The sequence below is a fragment of the Xyrauchen texanus genome, chromosome 1, assembly GCF_025860055.1.
Source record: "Xyrauchen texanus isolate HMW12.3.18 chromosome 1, RBS_HiC_50CHRs, whole genome shotgun sequence".
In the NCBI taxonomy this organism is placed as follows: Eukaryota; Metazoa; Chordata; class Actinopteri; order Cypriniformes; family Catostomidae; genus Xyrauchen; species Xyrauchen texanus.
In genome coordinates, this window is record NC_068276.1 from 5,958,521 (window position 1) to 5,977,882 (window position 19,362).

The following is a 19,362-nucleotide window of genomic DNA, read 5'->3' on the forward strand; positions in this document are numbered from 1 at the left end:
GGTGGGGTTTAGAGTATCAGGTATAGTGCCTAGGGTTTAGGCTGTAGGGTTTAAGGTGCAGGGTATAAAATGTAAAGTATAAGTTGTAGGATTTATCGTTTAGGGTTTAAGATATAGGGTAACGTTTAGGTCTAGGGTGTAAGTTATAAGTTGTAAGGTATATGATGTAGGGTCTAGGGTTTTGGATGAAATTAACAGGACTAGTTACCATGATGATGAGCGTGGCGGGACCTATAAAACTCCAGATGAAATAAGTGTCCAACCGCAACCAGCACCTAAAAATAGAAGAGAGACACATCATTCAAGTCACTCAAATGTGAGAGCTCTCTCTCTATCTCTCTTTCTCTCTCTCTCTCTCTCTCTCACACACACAGGAGGTTATACTGCAGGTAAACTAAGATTCTTTTGTCTTTTGGCTGATACATGAGTTTCCTTCAATTATTCAAACTTTAATTTCCGCAACATTAGTCTTCAACCCAGCTTCAACCTCACACACAAGTACTTGATTAGATCCCAGTGGGGCTGTGTTCTATTTACTGTACGTGTGTGTATGTGTGTGTGTGTGTGTGTGTGTGTGTGTGTGTGTGTGTGTGTGTGTGTGTGTGTACGAGTGTGTGTCTTACACTCTGTCAGTCCCGTAGCTGCGGTAATCCACTGCTGCAGAAACAGCCACTATGAGTGCAGGAATTCCATATCCAGCCAGGTAGAAGTATCTGCGTCGCGAGTGTTCGCTCTCAAACACCTCCACCAGCATGATATACAGCTGCACGCCTTCCAGAAACATCCACGTAAATGCCGATAGGAAGAAGAAATGCAGGAGTGCTGCAAATACAGCACATGCGATCTGAAACAGACACACATCACTTACACAAACTGTGAGAGGTTTTATACATCAGTCCTCAGCTCATGAATGACCCTTTCTTAACAGTGAAGTGTTAAAAACATTTCTGTGCTGCACACGCTGGCGCAACTCCTGCCAACAAACAACGTATTCTTCAATGCGTCCAGTGTAGACGTTAGCGTTGCGGTCCACCACGCGGTTTAGACGGGGTGTCAAGACTATTCAAACTCCAACTGTCAAAAATGTTAATGTAAACAAACCCAAACAAGGCTTTCATCTATCTATCCATCCATCCATCCATCCATCCATCCATCCATCCAGCCATCCATTGTCAACTTTCAAGCTCGGCTTTGTCAAGCCAACCTCAAATTTCTTCTTGACAAACTGTACCTATGTTGTCATAGTTAATATTGCAGTTTCATTCGGTGATGCTATTGTCACAAAAATTACACATTTCCCCTTTTAAAAATGGGACTGCATACCCACACATACACACACACACTGTCTCCCTTGAGATGGTGTGTTATGTGGACATTGATGTATTCTGTTCAGTGACCGTGATCACCTGCTCAGATAATTGAAAAATATTAAATAATAGAGTTTAAACTCTATCAATCATGTATGACAGACAATTTTGCTCATACAGACTGATCGTCTATCAGCATTTGAAATGGAGGGGTGCAGTGCTAACCCGCAATTACGCTGTTACTTGGTACAAGCAGGCCAAATTAGGTAGAGGTTTTTAGATACCAAAATTGTCAATGTTCCTCTACAGATGTGTACCTCAATTTTGTGTAAATGGTTCTTGGTGTAATATTAATATACTTAATTGTTTGATTGTAAGACTGTAAGGCAGGGTTTGAGGGCTAGTGTCTAGGGTTAAGGGTGTTCAGGGTGTAGGAAACAAGAAAGACATTTTTTCTCATACAGGCTGGTCTGCGCGGTTGATGCCGGTGAGGAAGAGTGTTTCGGCGATGAAGAGCGAGATGCAGAGGTTCTTGTGAATGGTATTCCTGTCACTCTGGAGGCCGCGGAAGAAACAGAAGGTGAAGATACAGACGAGTAGACACACCAGGGAGAGCAAGATGCCCACCCATGTTATGACATCCAACAACAGATCATGAACTGGGTCTGCCGTCTATGGAGAGAAAGAGAGAGAGAGAGAGAGAGAGAGAGAGAGAGAGAGAGAGAGAGATAAGAACATGTTCAAATAAAATCTAAAATTTTTGCTGAGACTGACTTCCTCATTGTTTGGGAACTCAGATGGCACAGTCTGTTCATTGACTGTCTGATGTGCCAAGTCTAGGCCCAAGTGCTATTGGCAAAATTGTGTGTGTAAAACGCTAATTGGCTGGGTCAAGTACAATTTCATTTTGAAGTTCTTCTCTGGTTATTGCGCCATCAGTGTCCATTTATACTAGGGGTAGGTGTACCGATACATGATTTTGCTATTCCAATTCACAAGCTCTCGATTCAATTTGATGCTCATTTCAATTTATTTATTTCATTTTAAGTTGGGCATATTGTAGGTATAAAGTATATTTTGCTTACATATGGAATCAATTTGACGATTCTCAATACCGATTTTGATATAAACAAATTTGAACAAACATAGTTTCAAGTCATCAAATATAGTAATTATTCAAGACAAGTAAACAGTCAGTAATAAAGTAAGAACAAAGAGACACACTGGAGGTCATTCACTAAATAGGGAGCAAGGGGACATCATATAGCTTCCTATGTAGCTAAGTACATTCACTCCTACAAATCTGACGAAAAGTTCAGTTTCAGGATGCAGATGATGTTTGGACCACTCAACATGTTTGGCAGAGATGAGACAATGATAATCAATACGTAGATTCATAATTTAATAATGCTGAATTACATTGCCGCTACTACACGAGCACATACGCGCTCATATTTACATTTTCAGTTCTCACAAGATTAAAGTAATGAAAAATCAACCTATTGTGCATGTTTTTGAATGCAGCACAGATTGAGGTTTACTAAGTCTACAAATAACACACACATTACTTCACACACCAAATAAAAAAATAGACTGATTCCATTCAAATGACAAAAAAGACAAATATCACATGTCAAAAAGTCACCCAATTGACCTGAATTCACTTTATGCTCTATTGTGCATTTCTCTTATGTTTTACAGTTTGTGACAGTGAGTATTATTTTTAAGAAGGTGTGTTTTAAGCTCTCAGATCTTGAGCAGGCAAGCAGTCATTGATTTCCCACTGGACTCCCTCTGTAGGGTCCCTACGGTGGGCCCACAGCCAGGGGAAAAGAGCGCAGCTGATATGGGACGCATCCCAGAAGACATTGAGACTGGAAGACCGGATCTCAGCACTTCTGAAGAATACAGCTCATGAATATTAATGAGCACTGCATAGGTAATAGTACACAGTGTATGTGTGTGTTTGTGTGTGTGTGTGTGTGTGCCCCAGAGGTCTGTTGAGCACATAACACATCATTCTTCCTGAAGCCCATTCACCCTTGAGCACTATATCTCCTCTACATTCAACACACAGTAAGTGTGTGTTGTGTATGAGTGTGTGTTGTGTGTGAGTGTGTGTTGTATGTCTCAGTGCTGTAAGTAAATCAAGTAAAAACGCCTGCTCAGCGGAATCTACAGTAAAGCCTCAGTTTATATAGTCAATGCTGAGCTAAAGTAAATCTATGTGTCTATAACACACACACACACACACACACACACACACACACACACACACACACACACACGTTGTTTCAGCTATCATTATGAGGACTCTCCATAGACATAATGATTTTTATACTGTACAAGCTATAGACTCTATCGCCTAACCTTAACTCTACCCCTAAACCTAACCCTCACAGAAAACTTTCTGCATTTTTACATTTTTAAAACATCGTTTAGTATGTTTTTTTTAAGCTATTTGAATTATGGGGACACTAGAAATGTCCTCATAAACCACATTTATAGCATAATACTCTTGTAATTACCAGTTTGTAACCTAAAAGATATTTCCCGTAAAGTGCTCAGTGCTCTGTAGCGCTGGCCAGAAGGCAACAGTTCAGAGAGGTAGTGGGCTGGGTCAGTGGGGTTCAGAGTGATTTCAGAGTCTGAACTGTCCTTTTGTAGTCTTCTGATGTCCGATTTCAAAGCTGAACCAAACCAGACAGTTATTGAAGTGCAGAGGACAGACTCCGTGACTGCAGGGTAGAACTGTATCAGCAGCGCATGTGGCAGGTTGAAATTCCTCAGCTGGTGAAGGAAGTACAACCTCTGCTGGGCCTTTTTTTTTACAACGGAGTCTATGTGGGTCTCCCACTTCAGGTCCTGTGAGATGGTAGTGCCCAGGAACCTGAATGACTCCACTGCTGCCACAGTGCTGTTCAGAATGGTGAGTGGGGTCAATGTTGGGGTTAGGGGTTAAGTTAAAGTCCACAATCATCTCCACTGTTTTGAGCGTGTTCAGCTCCAGGTTGTTTTGAGCCAGCTGTTTATCCTCCCAACTGTGTACAGACTCGTCGTCATCCTGGATAAGGCCGATGACAGTAGTGTCATCTGCAAACTTCAGGAGGACACATAGCAAAGGTTCCGACCTATATCTAAAATATTCTGTCAAATCGGTAAATATGTTAACTGTGTATAAGAAAAATAACATTTTTAAATAATCGCATGAGTTAACGCATTAATTTAGCCATCTCTAGTAGAGACACACACACACACACAAACAAACAAACACACACACACATACAGCAGTGGTGAAGTGGGTGTGTGATTAATAGATCTCTGCTCTGCTCACCATCAAACACACAGAAAGAGGACAATAGATAAGTATATGTGTGTGTGTGTGTGTGTGTGTGTGTGTGTGTGTGTGTGTGTGTGTGTGTGTGTGTGTCTGTGTGCATGCTTCCAGATTGATCACCCGTCTGTTTGGCAACACAGGGCGCACGGTTGACGTCACACATTCAAGGAGAAATGCTTGTATTCTGATATCCCACCACATTTGCACATACGACAATATTCCCCAGAGCCGGCATCTCTACCCATTAGTTCACACTCTGGACAGCTCATCAGATTTTCGTTTTCTAGCTTGACGTGGGATTAATTAACACAGAAATATATTTTCTATTTGTTTTCCATGAACGAGACCCACTAAATGTCATCAAACAAACATGTGGCAACACTCCAAATGCTGTAAAGACCCAATGAAATGGACCGAAGAGCGCTGTTTATGTATTTCCTATGGAAACAAGAAAATGGGGAGGAACATATCAGAGGGCTTGTTCTTTTTTAATAGCCGATAGGATTTAGGGTCGTTCAAAATTACATTAGAGAAATCCAAAAGATATTGCACAAACTGAAGAGCCATATACGTCACATTTTCTGAATAATAGTGTATTTTTGGACTTTGAAATTGGACATTTTGGACCCTATTTTAAGAGCGCCAGTGATAAGTCATACATGCAAAGTCAGTAGGCATGGCCATGAAGTTTTTGTATTTTCATGTAAGCATGCACTAAGTCTACAAGCAAATGGCTTTGGCGATATTGCCTCGCGCAACAAGCAAATGGGCTGGGTCAAGTGCAATTTAATACTGAGGTTCTTCTCCGGTTATTGCATCCTAGCATAGTCCATTCCCTCAAGCACCAGCGATATAAACAAAGACAAGACATTAATAAAAAAATAATAATATATATATATATATATATATATATATATATATATATATATATATATACACACACATCATCATAAAAAAAAAAAAAACTTCATGACCTATAGATAATTTAACAATTTACAGTACACATGGAGCCACTTCGAGAGACCTATATCTTTGTTATTTAAACATATTGGGCCCTAAAAATGAAGATACCAAAAGGAATTTTTTATTTGATCCAGAATTTAAAAGTGTTTTAAGACATCTTTAATACTTCTAGAGTTATAGGCACTCCGACTTTGGAAAAACACAAAAAGCATTTAAAACAACAAGGACACAACAACCCGATGCAATGCGGGTGTGTCCATATCTGCAGTGGGTGTGGTTAAGACAGATGTGGGTGTGCCCATATCTGCAGTGGGTGTGGGTAACTCAGTTGTTGGTGTTTCCATGTCTGAAGTGGGTGTGGATAAGTCAGATGTGGGTGTGTCCATATCTGGAGTGAGTGTGGATAAGTCAGATTAGGGTGTGTCCATTTCTGGAGTGAGTGCGGATGAGTCTGATGCAATGTGGGTGTGTCCATGTCTGCAGTGGGTGTGGATAAGTCAGATGTGGGTGTGTCCATGTTTGCAGTGAGTTTGGTTGAGTCTGATGCAATGCGGGTGTGTCCATGTCTGCAGTGGGTGTGGTTAAGTCAGATTTGGGTGTGTCTATGTCTGCAGTGAGTGTGGTTGAGTCCGATCACATTTCTCCTGTGGGTGTGCGTAAGTCAGATGTGGATGTGTCCATGTATGTAGCGAGTTTCGACGCTGCTCTGCAGGGCAATTTGACACAGACTGAGGCCATTCTTTCATTCTTCAAAATGTAAAAAAAATTCTCCCCCTCCATTTCCACCCTTTTCTATTCTGTATTTTCATTCTTCTGAGGCATTTTTGTTTCTCAACAGGTAAAACTGAACTTAGCCTTTGAAAGGAAAATGTTAATGAGGCTTTTGGACTAAATGCACCTGGCCGAGACGCCATTTGCAGTCCCACGCCTGCCACGGAAAAACAACCCCACCACCGATTGTTCACAAGACCACACGGTCTATCACAAAGGCTAGACTGTGAATAGAAAAACATAAAAATAAAAACAACAATTCTAAAAGGTGATCATTTTAAATAGAATACATTACAAACATTTATAAAACCCAGAGACGTCATGTTGTGTCAGATGTAGCAACAGTAACAATGAAGTCTTGTAAATATGCCCACGTACAAGAGTGTGATTGTGTGTGTTGAGCATGTATTAACTTGCTCTGCAGGGAATCAGCGTTGATTATAGATCATATGGAAATATAAAGACCGCCCACCTGCTGATCTCCCACAATGTCCCCCTCTTCCTAGAGTCATCAACAAACAATAACAATAAGCAGTCTCCATAGAGATCTGCTCCATATCCACCTTTCTCAATAGAAACAATACCACTTAACTCTCTGCATCATGTCGTGCCTAGGAACGCACCTTACCAGTGGTAAAATGACTGTAATGCATTGCCTATCATGACTTATTGCTTTAATTTACTTCGATTACTCCTCAAAGTTTGTTTAGCTACATTACCCGTGTGTGTTTTACTATCAAATTATGGCGTGTTATGCTGTCAAACTAACCCACCATCCATTGAAGCCAAAAACGGAATAATTTTTTTTATAATAATAAGCAGTGAGTGTGGTTGAGTCTGATGCAATGCGGGTGTGTCCATTTCTGCTGTGGGTGTGCGTAAGTCAGATATGGGTGTGTCCATGTATGTAGTGAGTTTGGTTTAGTCTAATGTGATTCGGGTGTATCCATGTCTGCAGTGGTTGTGGGTAAATAAGATGTAGGTGTGCCCAAGTCGGCAGTGGGTGTGTTTAAGTCAGATTTGGGTGTGTCCATGACTGCAATGGGTGTGGTTAAGTCAGGTGTGGGTGTGTCCATGTATGCAGTGGGTGTGGTTAAGTCAGATTTGGGTGTGTCCATGACTGCAGTGAGTTTGGTTTAGTCTAATGTGATGCCGGTGTGTCCATGTCAGCCATGATTGTGGTTAAGTCAGATGTTGGTGTGTCCATGTCTGCAGTGAGTTTGGTTTAGTCTAATGTGATGCCGGTGTGTCCATGTCAGCCATGATTGTGGTTAAGTCAGATGTTGGTGTGTCCATGTCTGCAGTGATTTTGGTTAATTCCAACGCAGTTTGGGTGTGTCCATGTCGGCAGTGGGTGTGGTTAAGTCAGATTTGGGTGTGTCCATGACTGCAGTGAGTTTGGTTTAGTCCGATGCGATGCCGATGTGTCCATGTCTGCCGTGATTGTGGTTAAGTCATATGTGGGTGTGTCTATCTCTGCAGTGAGTTTGGTTGAATCCAATGCAATTTCTGTGTGTCCATGACGGCAATGGGTGTGGTAACGTCCAATGTGATGTGGGTGTGTCCATGTATGCAGTGGGTGTGGTTAAGTCAGATTTGGGTGTGTCCATGACTGCAGTGAGTTTGGTTGAATCCGATGCAATGCGGTGTGTCCATGTCTGCCATGATTGTGGTTAAGTCAGATGACTTTCTTTTTTTACACACAGGTACTTTATTAAGCGGCACATAACATATTCAAATTAATAGTGTTTTTGATTATTATATGTAAAAATTAAGCATCTGTCTATCTGAATTTCAATCACATCCACTTCGTCTGTGATAAAGAAAGCAAACATTGTGCTCTCTGATGTGAATGATGTAAATTCAGCACACAATCAGAATCACAGAAGTGTCCGGCTTGACATCTCTCTTTACAACTCCTTCCCCAACTGCAACTGGCAAATCTCACCGATCGGTAAGGCAAGCACAGTAGAAGTCGAACACACATCATGTCTGATGTAGATGTGGCTAGGCCTGTGTGGGTGTGTCACAGCGTGCTGTGGATGTGGCTAAGCCAGTGGTGATTATCTGGTTCTCCTTCTGCAGTGGGCGTCTATGTCTTTTGACCCTAAGCTACCCTATTTAACTTTAACAATGTGAATGAAATCTCATATACCTGAAGGACACCTGCAGTTCTCCCTCTCACTTGCTAATCAAAATGCCCCTCACTGATCCACTCTCCTTTTTTCTCTCTCTTCCCCTGAAGGATCACGACTGTTTCGACGCTGCTCCGCAGGGCAACTTTACACAGACTATCCGTCAAAATGTGAAATAATTCTCCCCCTACATTTCCACCCTTTTCTATTCTGTATTTTCATGTATCATATTCTGAGGCTTTCTGGTTTCTCGCCAGGTAAAACTGAACTTAGCCTTTGAAAGGAAAATGTTAATGAGGCTTTTGGACTAAATGCACCTGGCCGAGATGCCATTTGCAGTCCCACGCCTGCCACGGAAAAACAACCCCACCACCGATTGTTCACAAGACCACACGGTCTATCACAAACGCTAGACTGTGAATAGACAAACATAAAAATAAAAACAACAATTCTAAAAGGTGATCAGTTTAAATAGAATACATTACAAACATTTATAAAACCCAGAGACGTCATGTTGTGTCAAATGTATCATGTTGGCCTTTACACAAAAAACATGTATACAAAAAGAACAAATAAGCAACAGTATCAATGAAGTCTTGTAAATATGCCCACGTACAAGAGTGTGATTGTGTGTGTTGAGCATGTATTAACTTGCTCTGCAGGGAATCAGCGTTGATTATAGATCATATGGAAATATAAAGACCGCCCACCTGCTGATCTCCCACAATGTCCCCCTCAGCCTAGAGTCATCAACAAATAATAACAATAAGCAGTCTCCATAGAGATCTGCTCCATATCCACCTTTCTCAATAGAAACAATGCCACTTAACTCTCTGCATCATGTCGTGCCTAGGAACGCACCTTACCAGTGGTAAAATGACTGTAATGCATTGCCTATCATGACTTATTGCTTTAATTTACTCCGAATACCCCTCAAAGTTTGTTTAGCTACATTACCCGCGTGTTTTACTATCAAATTATGGCGTGTTATGCTGTCAAACTAACCAACCATCCATTGAAGCCAAAAACTGAAGAAAGCATGCGCTAAGTCAAGGCGCAAGTGGGTTTGGTGAAATTATGTCCACAACGTGGAAATGGGCTGGTTCAAGTGCAATTTAATTCTAAGGTTCTTCTCCGTAAATGCATCATCTGCACCATATTATCTAGTCTATTTCCTGTCAAGTACCAGTGATATAAACAAAGCCAGCACATTCATAAGAAGTTGGTAGTGCAAATTGACTATTTGCAATGAATGAGAAGAATAGAAAAATTGACTAACGCGCTATTTTGTGGATTGACTGCATCCATGTTGAATGTCAGGCATACACTGATGAGAATAATGGCAAAACAGCACCGACCTATCGAGGCATGAACTCTACAAGATGCCTGAAGTTGTCCTGAGGTAGCTGGCACCAAGACATTAGCAGCAGATCCTTCAAATCCTGTAAATTGTGAGGTGGAGACGCTGTGGATTGGACTCGTTGGTCCAGCACATCCCACAGATGCTCAATCAGATTGAGATCTGGGGAATTTGGAGGCCAGAGCAACACCTTGAACTCTACATCATGTTCCTCAAACCAAAAAATGTGTGCATTGTGGCCAGGCACATAATCCAACTGAAAGAGGCCACTGCCATCAGGGAATACCATTGCCGTGAAGGGGTGTATCTGGTCTGCTACAATGTTTAGGGAGGTGGCACATGTCAAATTGACGTCCACATGAATGGCCGGAACTATGGTTTCCCAGCAGAACATTTCCCAGCACTGCTGGTAGGTACTCACTGCTGCTGACTGGGAGCACCCCAAAAGTTTTGACGTTTCAGAGATGCTCTGACCCAGTCGTCAGGCCATAACGATTTGGTCCTTGTCAAAGTCACTCAGGTTTTTACTCCTGCCCATTTCTGCTGCATCTAAGATTTTGACTAAGAGAACTGATTGTTCGCTTACCATCTATTCTACCAGACCTTGACATGTGGCCTTGTTAGGAGATGATCAGCGTTATTCGCGTCACCTGTGAGTGGTCATAATATTTTGTCTCATCTGTGTATTTATATGAGAGTGACACGCTCCTTTTAGACACATGGAAAATGTGGTTCTCGTCAGGATTTGGATGTAGGCTCCTTTAAATTATATATAAAATAATTATTAATCATAGTGATCAATTGACACACAAATCATGGCTAGAATTAACAGTTATTGACAGGTGAGTGTAAAGTGTCTCTTACCTTCACGTCCACATGAGCCATGAGCACAGCGAAGTTCGTCAGGTGTGTGCATGAGCAGGTGGTATGAGTCCGGTTGGTTCCGAGCAATCTGCAGTCCTGTGTGGACCAGAAACCCGTCATATTGCGCTTTGAGTAACTCCAGAACGAACAGTTGGGGTTGAAATTCTCTTCAGACTGCTGGATAGAGAAAAATAAGAAACATCACCAGAAATAGGCAAAAAACACAACAGAGCCTCTACAAGAAGTTACACTTGGGCTTAAAAACAAATGTATTATCATACCTGCCAATAGTGGGGGACTTAAAAGAAAATTGCCGTCATAAAAAGCGTTACATACACATTTGTGCCCGTGAATTCTATTTCAATGTGAGTTGCTTTGTTGCTCTGGTAACAGTAAACAGGCTACAGTTAATTAGAATTCGGCTAATTAACTTTAATTAGCCGAATGTAACTAATTCTATATTTTTTTTTTTACTTGTATATGGCCCTTGGCAAGCGTTAATTTAGTTAATTTAAAAGGTAATGTCGCCATGGTAACGCATGGTTTAACCCAATCCGTGGGAGAAAATGTTGTCTTCTCATCTTATTAAGGTCTTTTGGTACCGTTTCTAGACGTCTCAGGTAAATAGGATGTTGTCACGTTGAGGAGGCGAGAAATCATTCTAACACTAATACTCTATTACTTTTGTTAAATCCCTTAACATTATATTTAAAAAAAAATATTACAATTATTAGCTTTATACAATATCTGTAATTTTACAAATAAATCATTTGATGGTTCTCTATAATTACTTCTTCAAATACTTCGTATTGCTTTTCATGGAAGAATAAAATTTTTTGAATTGTTATTCAAAAGTACGTTATGTAAGGAAAAATAATTGAGCAATACAATGCATATAATGCCTTATCATTTAACCATTTCTTCACTCTATGCAGAAGCACAATCGATTTTACTACTTTAGATTTGACAAATTAATATGCGACTTCCAACGTAGTTTTTCATAAATTCTATCTCCTAAAAATTTTATTTATTTTACTACTTTAATTTTTGTATTTTAAATGATTATTTATCGATCTCTAGTGAAATCTTTTTTTCTTAATATCACATATTTTATTTTTCCAAGATTTCAGGACAATTTGTTTATATCAAACCATTTTTTTACCTTTTTAAATTCTTGTTCCCCAATCATTAATACCCTATCTAAATTCTCATCAGAATAGAATAAACTTGTGTCATATGCAAAAAAAAAAAACACATTTAAACAACTTCAATACCATCCCAAGGTCATTTACATGCAAAACAAATCATTTTGGACCTAAAACTGATCCCTGCAGCACTCCACATCTAATCTGCTTTAACTGTGGTACTCTATTATTTAAACTTACATATTGTAGCCTATTTTTCAAGAAACTTGTTATAATATCTCAAAGCCATTAATACACATTTCAGTAATTAACTCATTAAACAAGAACTAGATCACAACAAGTGGTCCACGGAAAGGTTTTTTTTCTCCTTTGGAAAAATGCGCACTGATGAACATTAAAGAATAAGACCAGATATATATAGTATGATAAGAAAATAAATAGGGTCAATTTTATTTTCATGCTGACTTTAATGTCAGCAAATGAAATATTGCTGAAATAAAATGTCTCTTATGTTCATGTATAAAACACCTATATTACACAATATTTACTTTACTAAAACAAAATTGAAAACAGATGTTTACACCATTTTCAGTATCGCGATGTCTTGCTTATACTTTAGCCGTGACTTTAGGATTGTTTCATCAATAAAAAAGTGGATTTTGCTGTCAAAACCTACCAATAAAAGACAACTTTTTGCAATTTCAGACAAAAAAAAAAAAACTAGAAAAGAAAGAAAAACCTGGAATCCAACAAATGGTGCATCCTGGTTTAAAAGTGCAGTAAGTAGTGTATTTTATTAAATTAATCACAGAAAACCCTCTTATTGGCGTTCAGATTTCACTGAAATAACTGTCATGAAATATCACATCTTTCTATGTACCTGTCTCTGACAGCCCGAGGCTCTGTAATCACCTAAAAAAATGGACACGGGCGTACCTGAATGTGCCGTACGGTGAATATGACCGGGTCAGACAGATAAACTTTGTTACTGTCTTTATTGATTGCTGCCGTTATAATGGGAGAGTTGACTATGACTGAGTAGTTTGTGTTTAACGTCTCAGTGCTGAACTTCATGCTGGCGTTCTCTGTTGTCAGGTATGAACCCAGATGCTTATACAGGACGAATGCCATCCGAATTTCACCTGAAACAAGATGAAAATAGAGCAGATGTTAGTTCTACTCTGATTTTCCCCATGATTTTACTTAGTTATTGTCAAACTGCAAGGTCATAATTAGTTCAAAATGTCATGAAATATCTAGCAAAAAATTTGCAGCTTGTAAATTAACAGCAAGGTGCTAGCCTGCCATTAGGAGCAACTTGGGGTTCAGTGTCTTGCCCAAGGACACTTCGGCATGTGGAGTCGTGTGGGCCGGGACTCGAACCGCCAACCCTGCGATTAGCAGCAGACCTGCTTCACCACCCCACAAAACACTGAGTATTTCAATTAGGGTGAACAAACAGCTGCAAAACATTCAAATGTATTTAACTCGGTCAAAAACATGAACAGCTGCATTTCAAGTAAATGTAACAGTGTTTACAACCCATTTTACTTCTATACTCTGTGCTATTTCCTAGTGAAATATTCAAACAAGAATAAAAAAGTGTGACGCAGAACTCTATTTTATTTGCAAGGAATTGACAAGATAGTGAAAAGTGGGCATTGAATGGAGCCAGGTAGTTGAAGGTTGAAATACAAGAGGTCTTGGTTAGAGGTATAACAATCCATTGATGTGGACCAATGCATCGATCAAATTACCAACGATGCGATGTCATCGATGCAACACGTAAAAATCAATCAACTTTTATTTTGACGCTCTAATGCCAGTCACGTCCGTACCCATTTCCGTCAGGCGATGCAACAACCTTACGATATCCATCTCGCTTTATAAGGGCTATATACGCTTCTCACGTGGGACACGAAGTGATTGAAGTTGAACGCTGCTCTATCTGTGTGAGTGCGCATCAACATCAAATTTCTATTTCCCCGCCAAACACGGAATTTTCCGGGTTTCCGTGTTTTAGGTGTTATACGGTAAGAAAGACCCCTGCGCATGTTTTGAAAGAGTATGCAACTCTTTGATCAAAGAAACAGACTGCGATCGTCTCAAACATGAAGAAGTGGAGTATTGAGAAGCTCAAAATATCAGACATAAACATGCCTTTTTCTCATCTTTTTGTCTGAAATGTTGTTTTTTGACAAAACCTACCTCTGTTCAAGTCGCAATAAAAAAAGAACAAATGAAGATAAAATAAAATCGTTTTTTTTTGCCTAAAAGCAGAGGCCCAGATATTTATTTTGATATATAGCATCTTCATATATTCATGGAAGAAAATATTCTGCGGGCCATTAAAGTTTAGCGAAAATCGTCAAAAACCCTGGCGGTGGCTGGCAACTTTTTTTTAAAAACGCTGGCGGGGAAAGAGTTAAAGTGCAATGGAGCAATTCAACCATGTCAAACGACTAAAAAGCCCCGCTATTCTGAACAGCGCTAACGAGGGAAAGAGTAAACACCCTTACTAACATTTATCACAGTAAATTGCCATATGATTGATGATCACTTGTATGTTGACTTTATTTTTTATATTCTATATTTTTCTGTATTATTTTTTCAGTAGTCTTGGAGCCATCAGTCGGACAGGACCTTTTTTTTTACCACTTTATCAAAGCCACCTGTACAGTTTGTACATTCGTAAATCCCAGGTTCAAATTTTCATTTGCAGTAGAGGTAGACCAATATATATCGGTTTTACAGATTAATCGGTGCTTTTTGGAACAGTTTTCTACAACAAATATATATGCCGATAGTTTCAGAATTCAGTACCACTAGCCCTGGGGTTGTTTCAATATGGTGTTTTATGAGGTTTGTACTACCGGCAAGGTGCAAGAACACGTCCAAGAATTCTCTTTGCAAAAGGGCCACATCTGTGATTTGTAACGGTTAGAGGTGGTCTCCGCAAGTGACCAAGGCGCACATGATTGGCCTTTAATTGCACCTCCACCCATAGCTCCTCCCTCTCCGATATCACCATCACCAAAGCCACTGGGACCACCTCCTTCCATGGTTTTAAGAGGTTTAGGTGGTAAGATATAATTTTTTAATATTTAAATATAACTATGTATAATTATTTCATCATTATTGTTATATGAGGGGATTTCTCAGCAAATATTGATATAAGTGATTAAATGCGATTAATTAATTGGGACACCATGTAATTAATTAGATTAAAAATTTTAATGAGAGCCCTAATAAAATTATTTTAAAATATATTTTATTTTATATGTATATTACATGCCCCACCTGCACAGACAAATTGTCTTCAATTTGTGAATAATAAAAAAACCTTCCTCATTAAACCACATCATATACATTAAAAAAACCTAAATCTGATAAATATATAGGATATAAAAGGAAAATTAAAGGAATATTCTGCATTCAATACAAGTTAAACTCAAGCGATAGCATTTGTGGAATAATACTGATTACCAGACAAATTAATTTTTACTCATTCCACATTTTCTTTAATAAAAGCAATAATCTGAGTTACAGTGAGGCACCTACAATGGAAGTGAATGGAACCAATTTTTTCATGTTAAAATATTAATTGTTTCAAAAATATAGCCACAAGACATACACAATATGCATGTTAACATCATTTTAGTGTGATAAAATTACATAACCTTTTCTGTATAAAGTTATGTCCAATTTTACAACTCAGTTGCCATGACGATGTAACGATAATGATTTAAAGAACTTAACAGCTTAAATAACACACTAATTTTAACAGAAGAATTAATGGAAGTGCTTTTATAAAATCACGAGCTTCACATTTCTGCCTTTAAACCTCCCAAAAATTGGCCCCCATTCACTTCCATTGTAAGCGCCTCACTGTAACTTAGATTTTAGATATTTTTTTTTTAAACATTATGCCACAAATGCTGTCAATTGAGCTTAAATTGTACTGAACACAGAATGTTCCTTTAATTTGTTAAATACTCAAATATAAAGCATTGTAATGGAGCCAAGTCTCTATCATTTCAAAATAAGAGTCCCTTGTGGGTATTGAATTTTGGACTATTGTGGCCTCTATATATGTGCCAGTAAAGAATGACTAAGAATGTTTGAAAAAATTCCTTAAATCGATTTAAAAACTGTCGGCCAGTTAATTGTCTAAAAGTCTTTTTCACCATCTTAGTAATCGTTATCCACTATCGGTCGACCTCTAATATGCAGTGTCAATAACAACTATTGGATGATTACAGCTCGCCACGGATTCACATCCTATAAATGGAGCTGTTCTTCAATGAAAATTTCACCAAGCAAATCAGCTCTGTTAATCTTTTGTCTTCTGAAACATACCACAACAACACACGTCCCTTAATCACGCCAGCTATTACTTTTGCCGTCACCGTTCGCCGTTTTTCCAGTTTCATTCAGACGTAGAAATTAAACAGCACGTGACAGGACGTTTTTGCGACTGTACAAAGTGCATGAATATTAAACCAATTAAGCACTGGGGTCTTTTGCTAAAGAACTTTCTGAAACATTCTAACACTGCATTGTTTCTCAGTGTATACCTTTGGCACTGTAATGCATGGATAATCCCACAAAAGCAGTGCTAACCCAGCTCTGGAGCAGGGTTTCATAACCCTGTGTTAAAAGCGGTGCTAACCCCCTTTCAATATAACAAGTATGAAATGTTATAAAGCGAAGGCTCATAAGATGATAACTTGGGGTTAAGTACAGTGTGAAAAGCCCTGTAGAGTGTACTGGAGTTCTGCCATATGCTTTTCTCAGTAAAAAAGGCTACTTCATTACAGTGTGTTCACATCTTCTCTTATAGAGCGTACCGAAACTGTCACGGCACGATCAAAATCCTGTTTTAGTCGTTATATGAGAGGAAATGGCCAATGAAGTGAAATAATTTAAGATTTGATTAGATGGGACTCACTAGATCATGTTATGAATACATAACACCCATAATGCTTTGTTCCACTCGGCAGCATCTACTGAAAGCCATAAATGTTTTGAGTGAGCAAGAAAAAGGAGAAAAAAAAAATCTAACGACAGAGTGAGTCTGATTCGCTTTCATTGAAATGTCATTAGCACTTTACTGCTTCCATCGACAAAAGCTCCAGTTCTGCTCGTTATTTTTGCATCTTTCACTCACTCACTTTCTTCACAAAAAGAAATGAAAGAACGCCCCCCTCCAGCTCCCCACAGAGTCTGGGATCACTGACTCACAAGAAAATAAAATATTTTTGCGATCACTGTTGATGAGCCAGTCGGTAACAAGCCTTTGGTTTGTAGGGAAGGAAGCCTTTGATGAAGGAAACCAGTTGGACATCGACTTGTTTATAAAACACGAATAAGTGTGGAAGATCTGAGCTCTGTTTGCAAGGAAAATAAAGTCGGCGGGAAAGGGTGCATAGATTTTGTGGATAGGAAGGGCCATGTGTAATTGGGATACAGATTAACTTGAGCACAGAATGAATGATGAAACTGAAATCAATGAATTAAAGGAGAAGAAATTCACACTGAACAAATGAAAGGTTTTATCATCTCAAACTCATGTAGTCTTTAAGTCTAAAGGGAATCTCAGTTGTCCAGCTCACTGTAGGGTTAGGATATGTACTACATTTTAAAATCATGTACAATACATCTTTCTTAAATTATAGCACCCCCTAGTATCAGAAGTTGATGAGATTTGGCAAGTGTACTTAGAATGTATGGTTGTCCATGTGTACCAAGTTTTGTGAAGTTTGGTCATTGCACAAACAAGATACAGGCTAATTACAGACCCCCTCCCCCTTCCCCCCATATCTTACATATGAATCAAAATAAATTGAACAATTTGGAGCAGCTGCCCCCGCGACCCGACTTCGGATAAGCGGTTGAAGATGGATGGATGGATGGAAATTGAACAACTTTTTGTAAATAATGTCTCTAAATGACACGTTAAATTTCAAGCAAACCGGAAAAACGGCCAGAGACTAGTTAAAAAAGAATGTTTTACAAAAAATGTGTCAGATTGAGAACAAATTTGCATTTTATTCTAGCCCTTACAGTTCCAGAGTTATTAGCAAAAGATTTGAATTAGCTGATTAAAGGTTGTGACTGATTCTAACAAAATTTGTCCTGAATGTAGGACTGGCTGACATGGCTACATCAATTATCTCACAATATTCAGCCTACTGATGATATTTGATATTTATCTCAATAATTATGTTTTTGCTCCGAAATGGCTTTAAAAAAGAATTCCAGAGGAAATCAGAGAAACCACCATTTAGACCAACCAGGCACTGTTCCAAAGTGGATTTAAAATGTTTAATGAATAAAGTAAAAATCTATTCAGTCTATTTTAACAATGAAGGCATGGTTATCACAAAATGAACACTGAAGTTGTAATTAAACACTATTTAATTATTTTCATTTATATGCACCAAATATAAAAGAATATATAATAAAATGTAATAAACAATACATAAAGAATTATTTACTTCTATCTTTCCTATAACTTTTTCTTTTTATAAAGAACAAGTGTGGAAAAACAACTTTACTTACTTATTTTTTGGAATCCAGTTGAACATTAATATTATTATTGTGGGACCCAGTCATGCTCATTATTATAATGTAATACCAAGTTATTATTATTCTATAATTCATTTCCAGAATAGATTTGTTTTATGCAATAGTAATACATTTCTGTCGCATTTCCTTCACCTTTATTTTGGCAATAAGCCAAAGTGAACATCACTATCCACTCCGAAGCGCATACGGACTATAAAATAATTCAATTCAATTGTAGCCTTTTGTGGTTTAATAATCACATAAGATCAAATTGTGATTTAGATGTTATTTTGATTGATTGTGTGGCCCTTACGGATCATGAAATCAGTCTAATGACTTGATCTTCAGGAAACATAGAGGCTAAATAAAAAGCACATTACATTTATTGTGATATTGCTTAATTTTATACCGGCAGCAAAAACATTGCCATTATATTGTGGATATAATATATCACCGAGCTCTATCTGACAGTAGGCTATATACCAAATATAATGGCCATCAGGCAAATTAATCTTTTAAAAACCAACATTTTGTTCATCATATGTTTGGGTTAGGTTAGGGTCAGGGTTAGGTAGAAGACTTGGAATTTAGTGCACAAGTCAAATGGACTAAAATGTTTCATTTGTGTATTGTAATGATGTTGACAGTACCATTTCTCCCATGCTGTTTAAGGGTGTTTGCTGACAGGTGAATAGCATTGCCTTGGCCTCCAGTCTGAGGAAACCTAAGATCGGGAAGATTTCCATCTGTGCTCATCCTTGCCACCTCCAGCTCTGAAAGCACATAAACACAAACACAGTTAGACATCAGTTTAAAAATGAGAGACTCTCTGAAGTTGCACATGGAGTGTTACGGTCCTGCCCTTTTACTTTGTTGTTGTTTTTCTTTCTTTTTTTTTACCTGATCCAAG

At 38.6% G+C, this 19,362-nt stretch overlaps 1 protein-coding gene across 21 annotated transcripts in view; it reads right to left on the bottom strand.

Moving 5' to 3' along the window:
• LOC127639549 (adhesion G protein-coupled receptor L3-like) overlaps positions 1–19,362 on the bottom strand; it is a 296,527-nt gene that overhangs the window by 30,346 nt on the left and 246,819 nt on the right. For 12 of the 21 annotated variants that reach the window (XM_052122957.1, XM_052122874.1, XM_052121798.1 and 9 more), the window contains 6 exons: positions 19,103–19,225; positions 12,819–13,024; positions 10,738–10,914; positions 1,770–1,979; positions 624–844; positions 209–275 (listed from right to left, as the gene is read on the bottom strand). In XM_052122957.1, coding sequence (XP_051978917.1) covers positions 209–275; positions 624–844; positions 1,770–1,979; positions 10,738–10,914; positions 12,819–13,024; positions 19,103–19,225 — 1,004 coding nt within the window. The remainder of the gene's footprint in view (positions 1–208; positions 276–623; positions 845–1,769; positions 1,980–10,737; positions 10,915–12,818; positions 13,025–19,102; positions 19,226–19,362) is intronic. The other 9 variants (XM_052123117.1, XM_052123044.1, XM_052123196.1 and 6 more) reach the window with 1 other exon arrangement.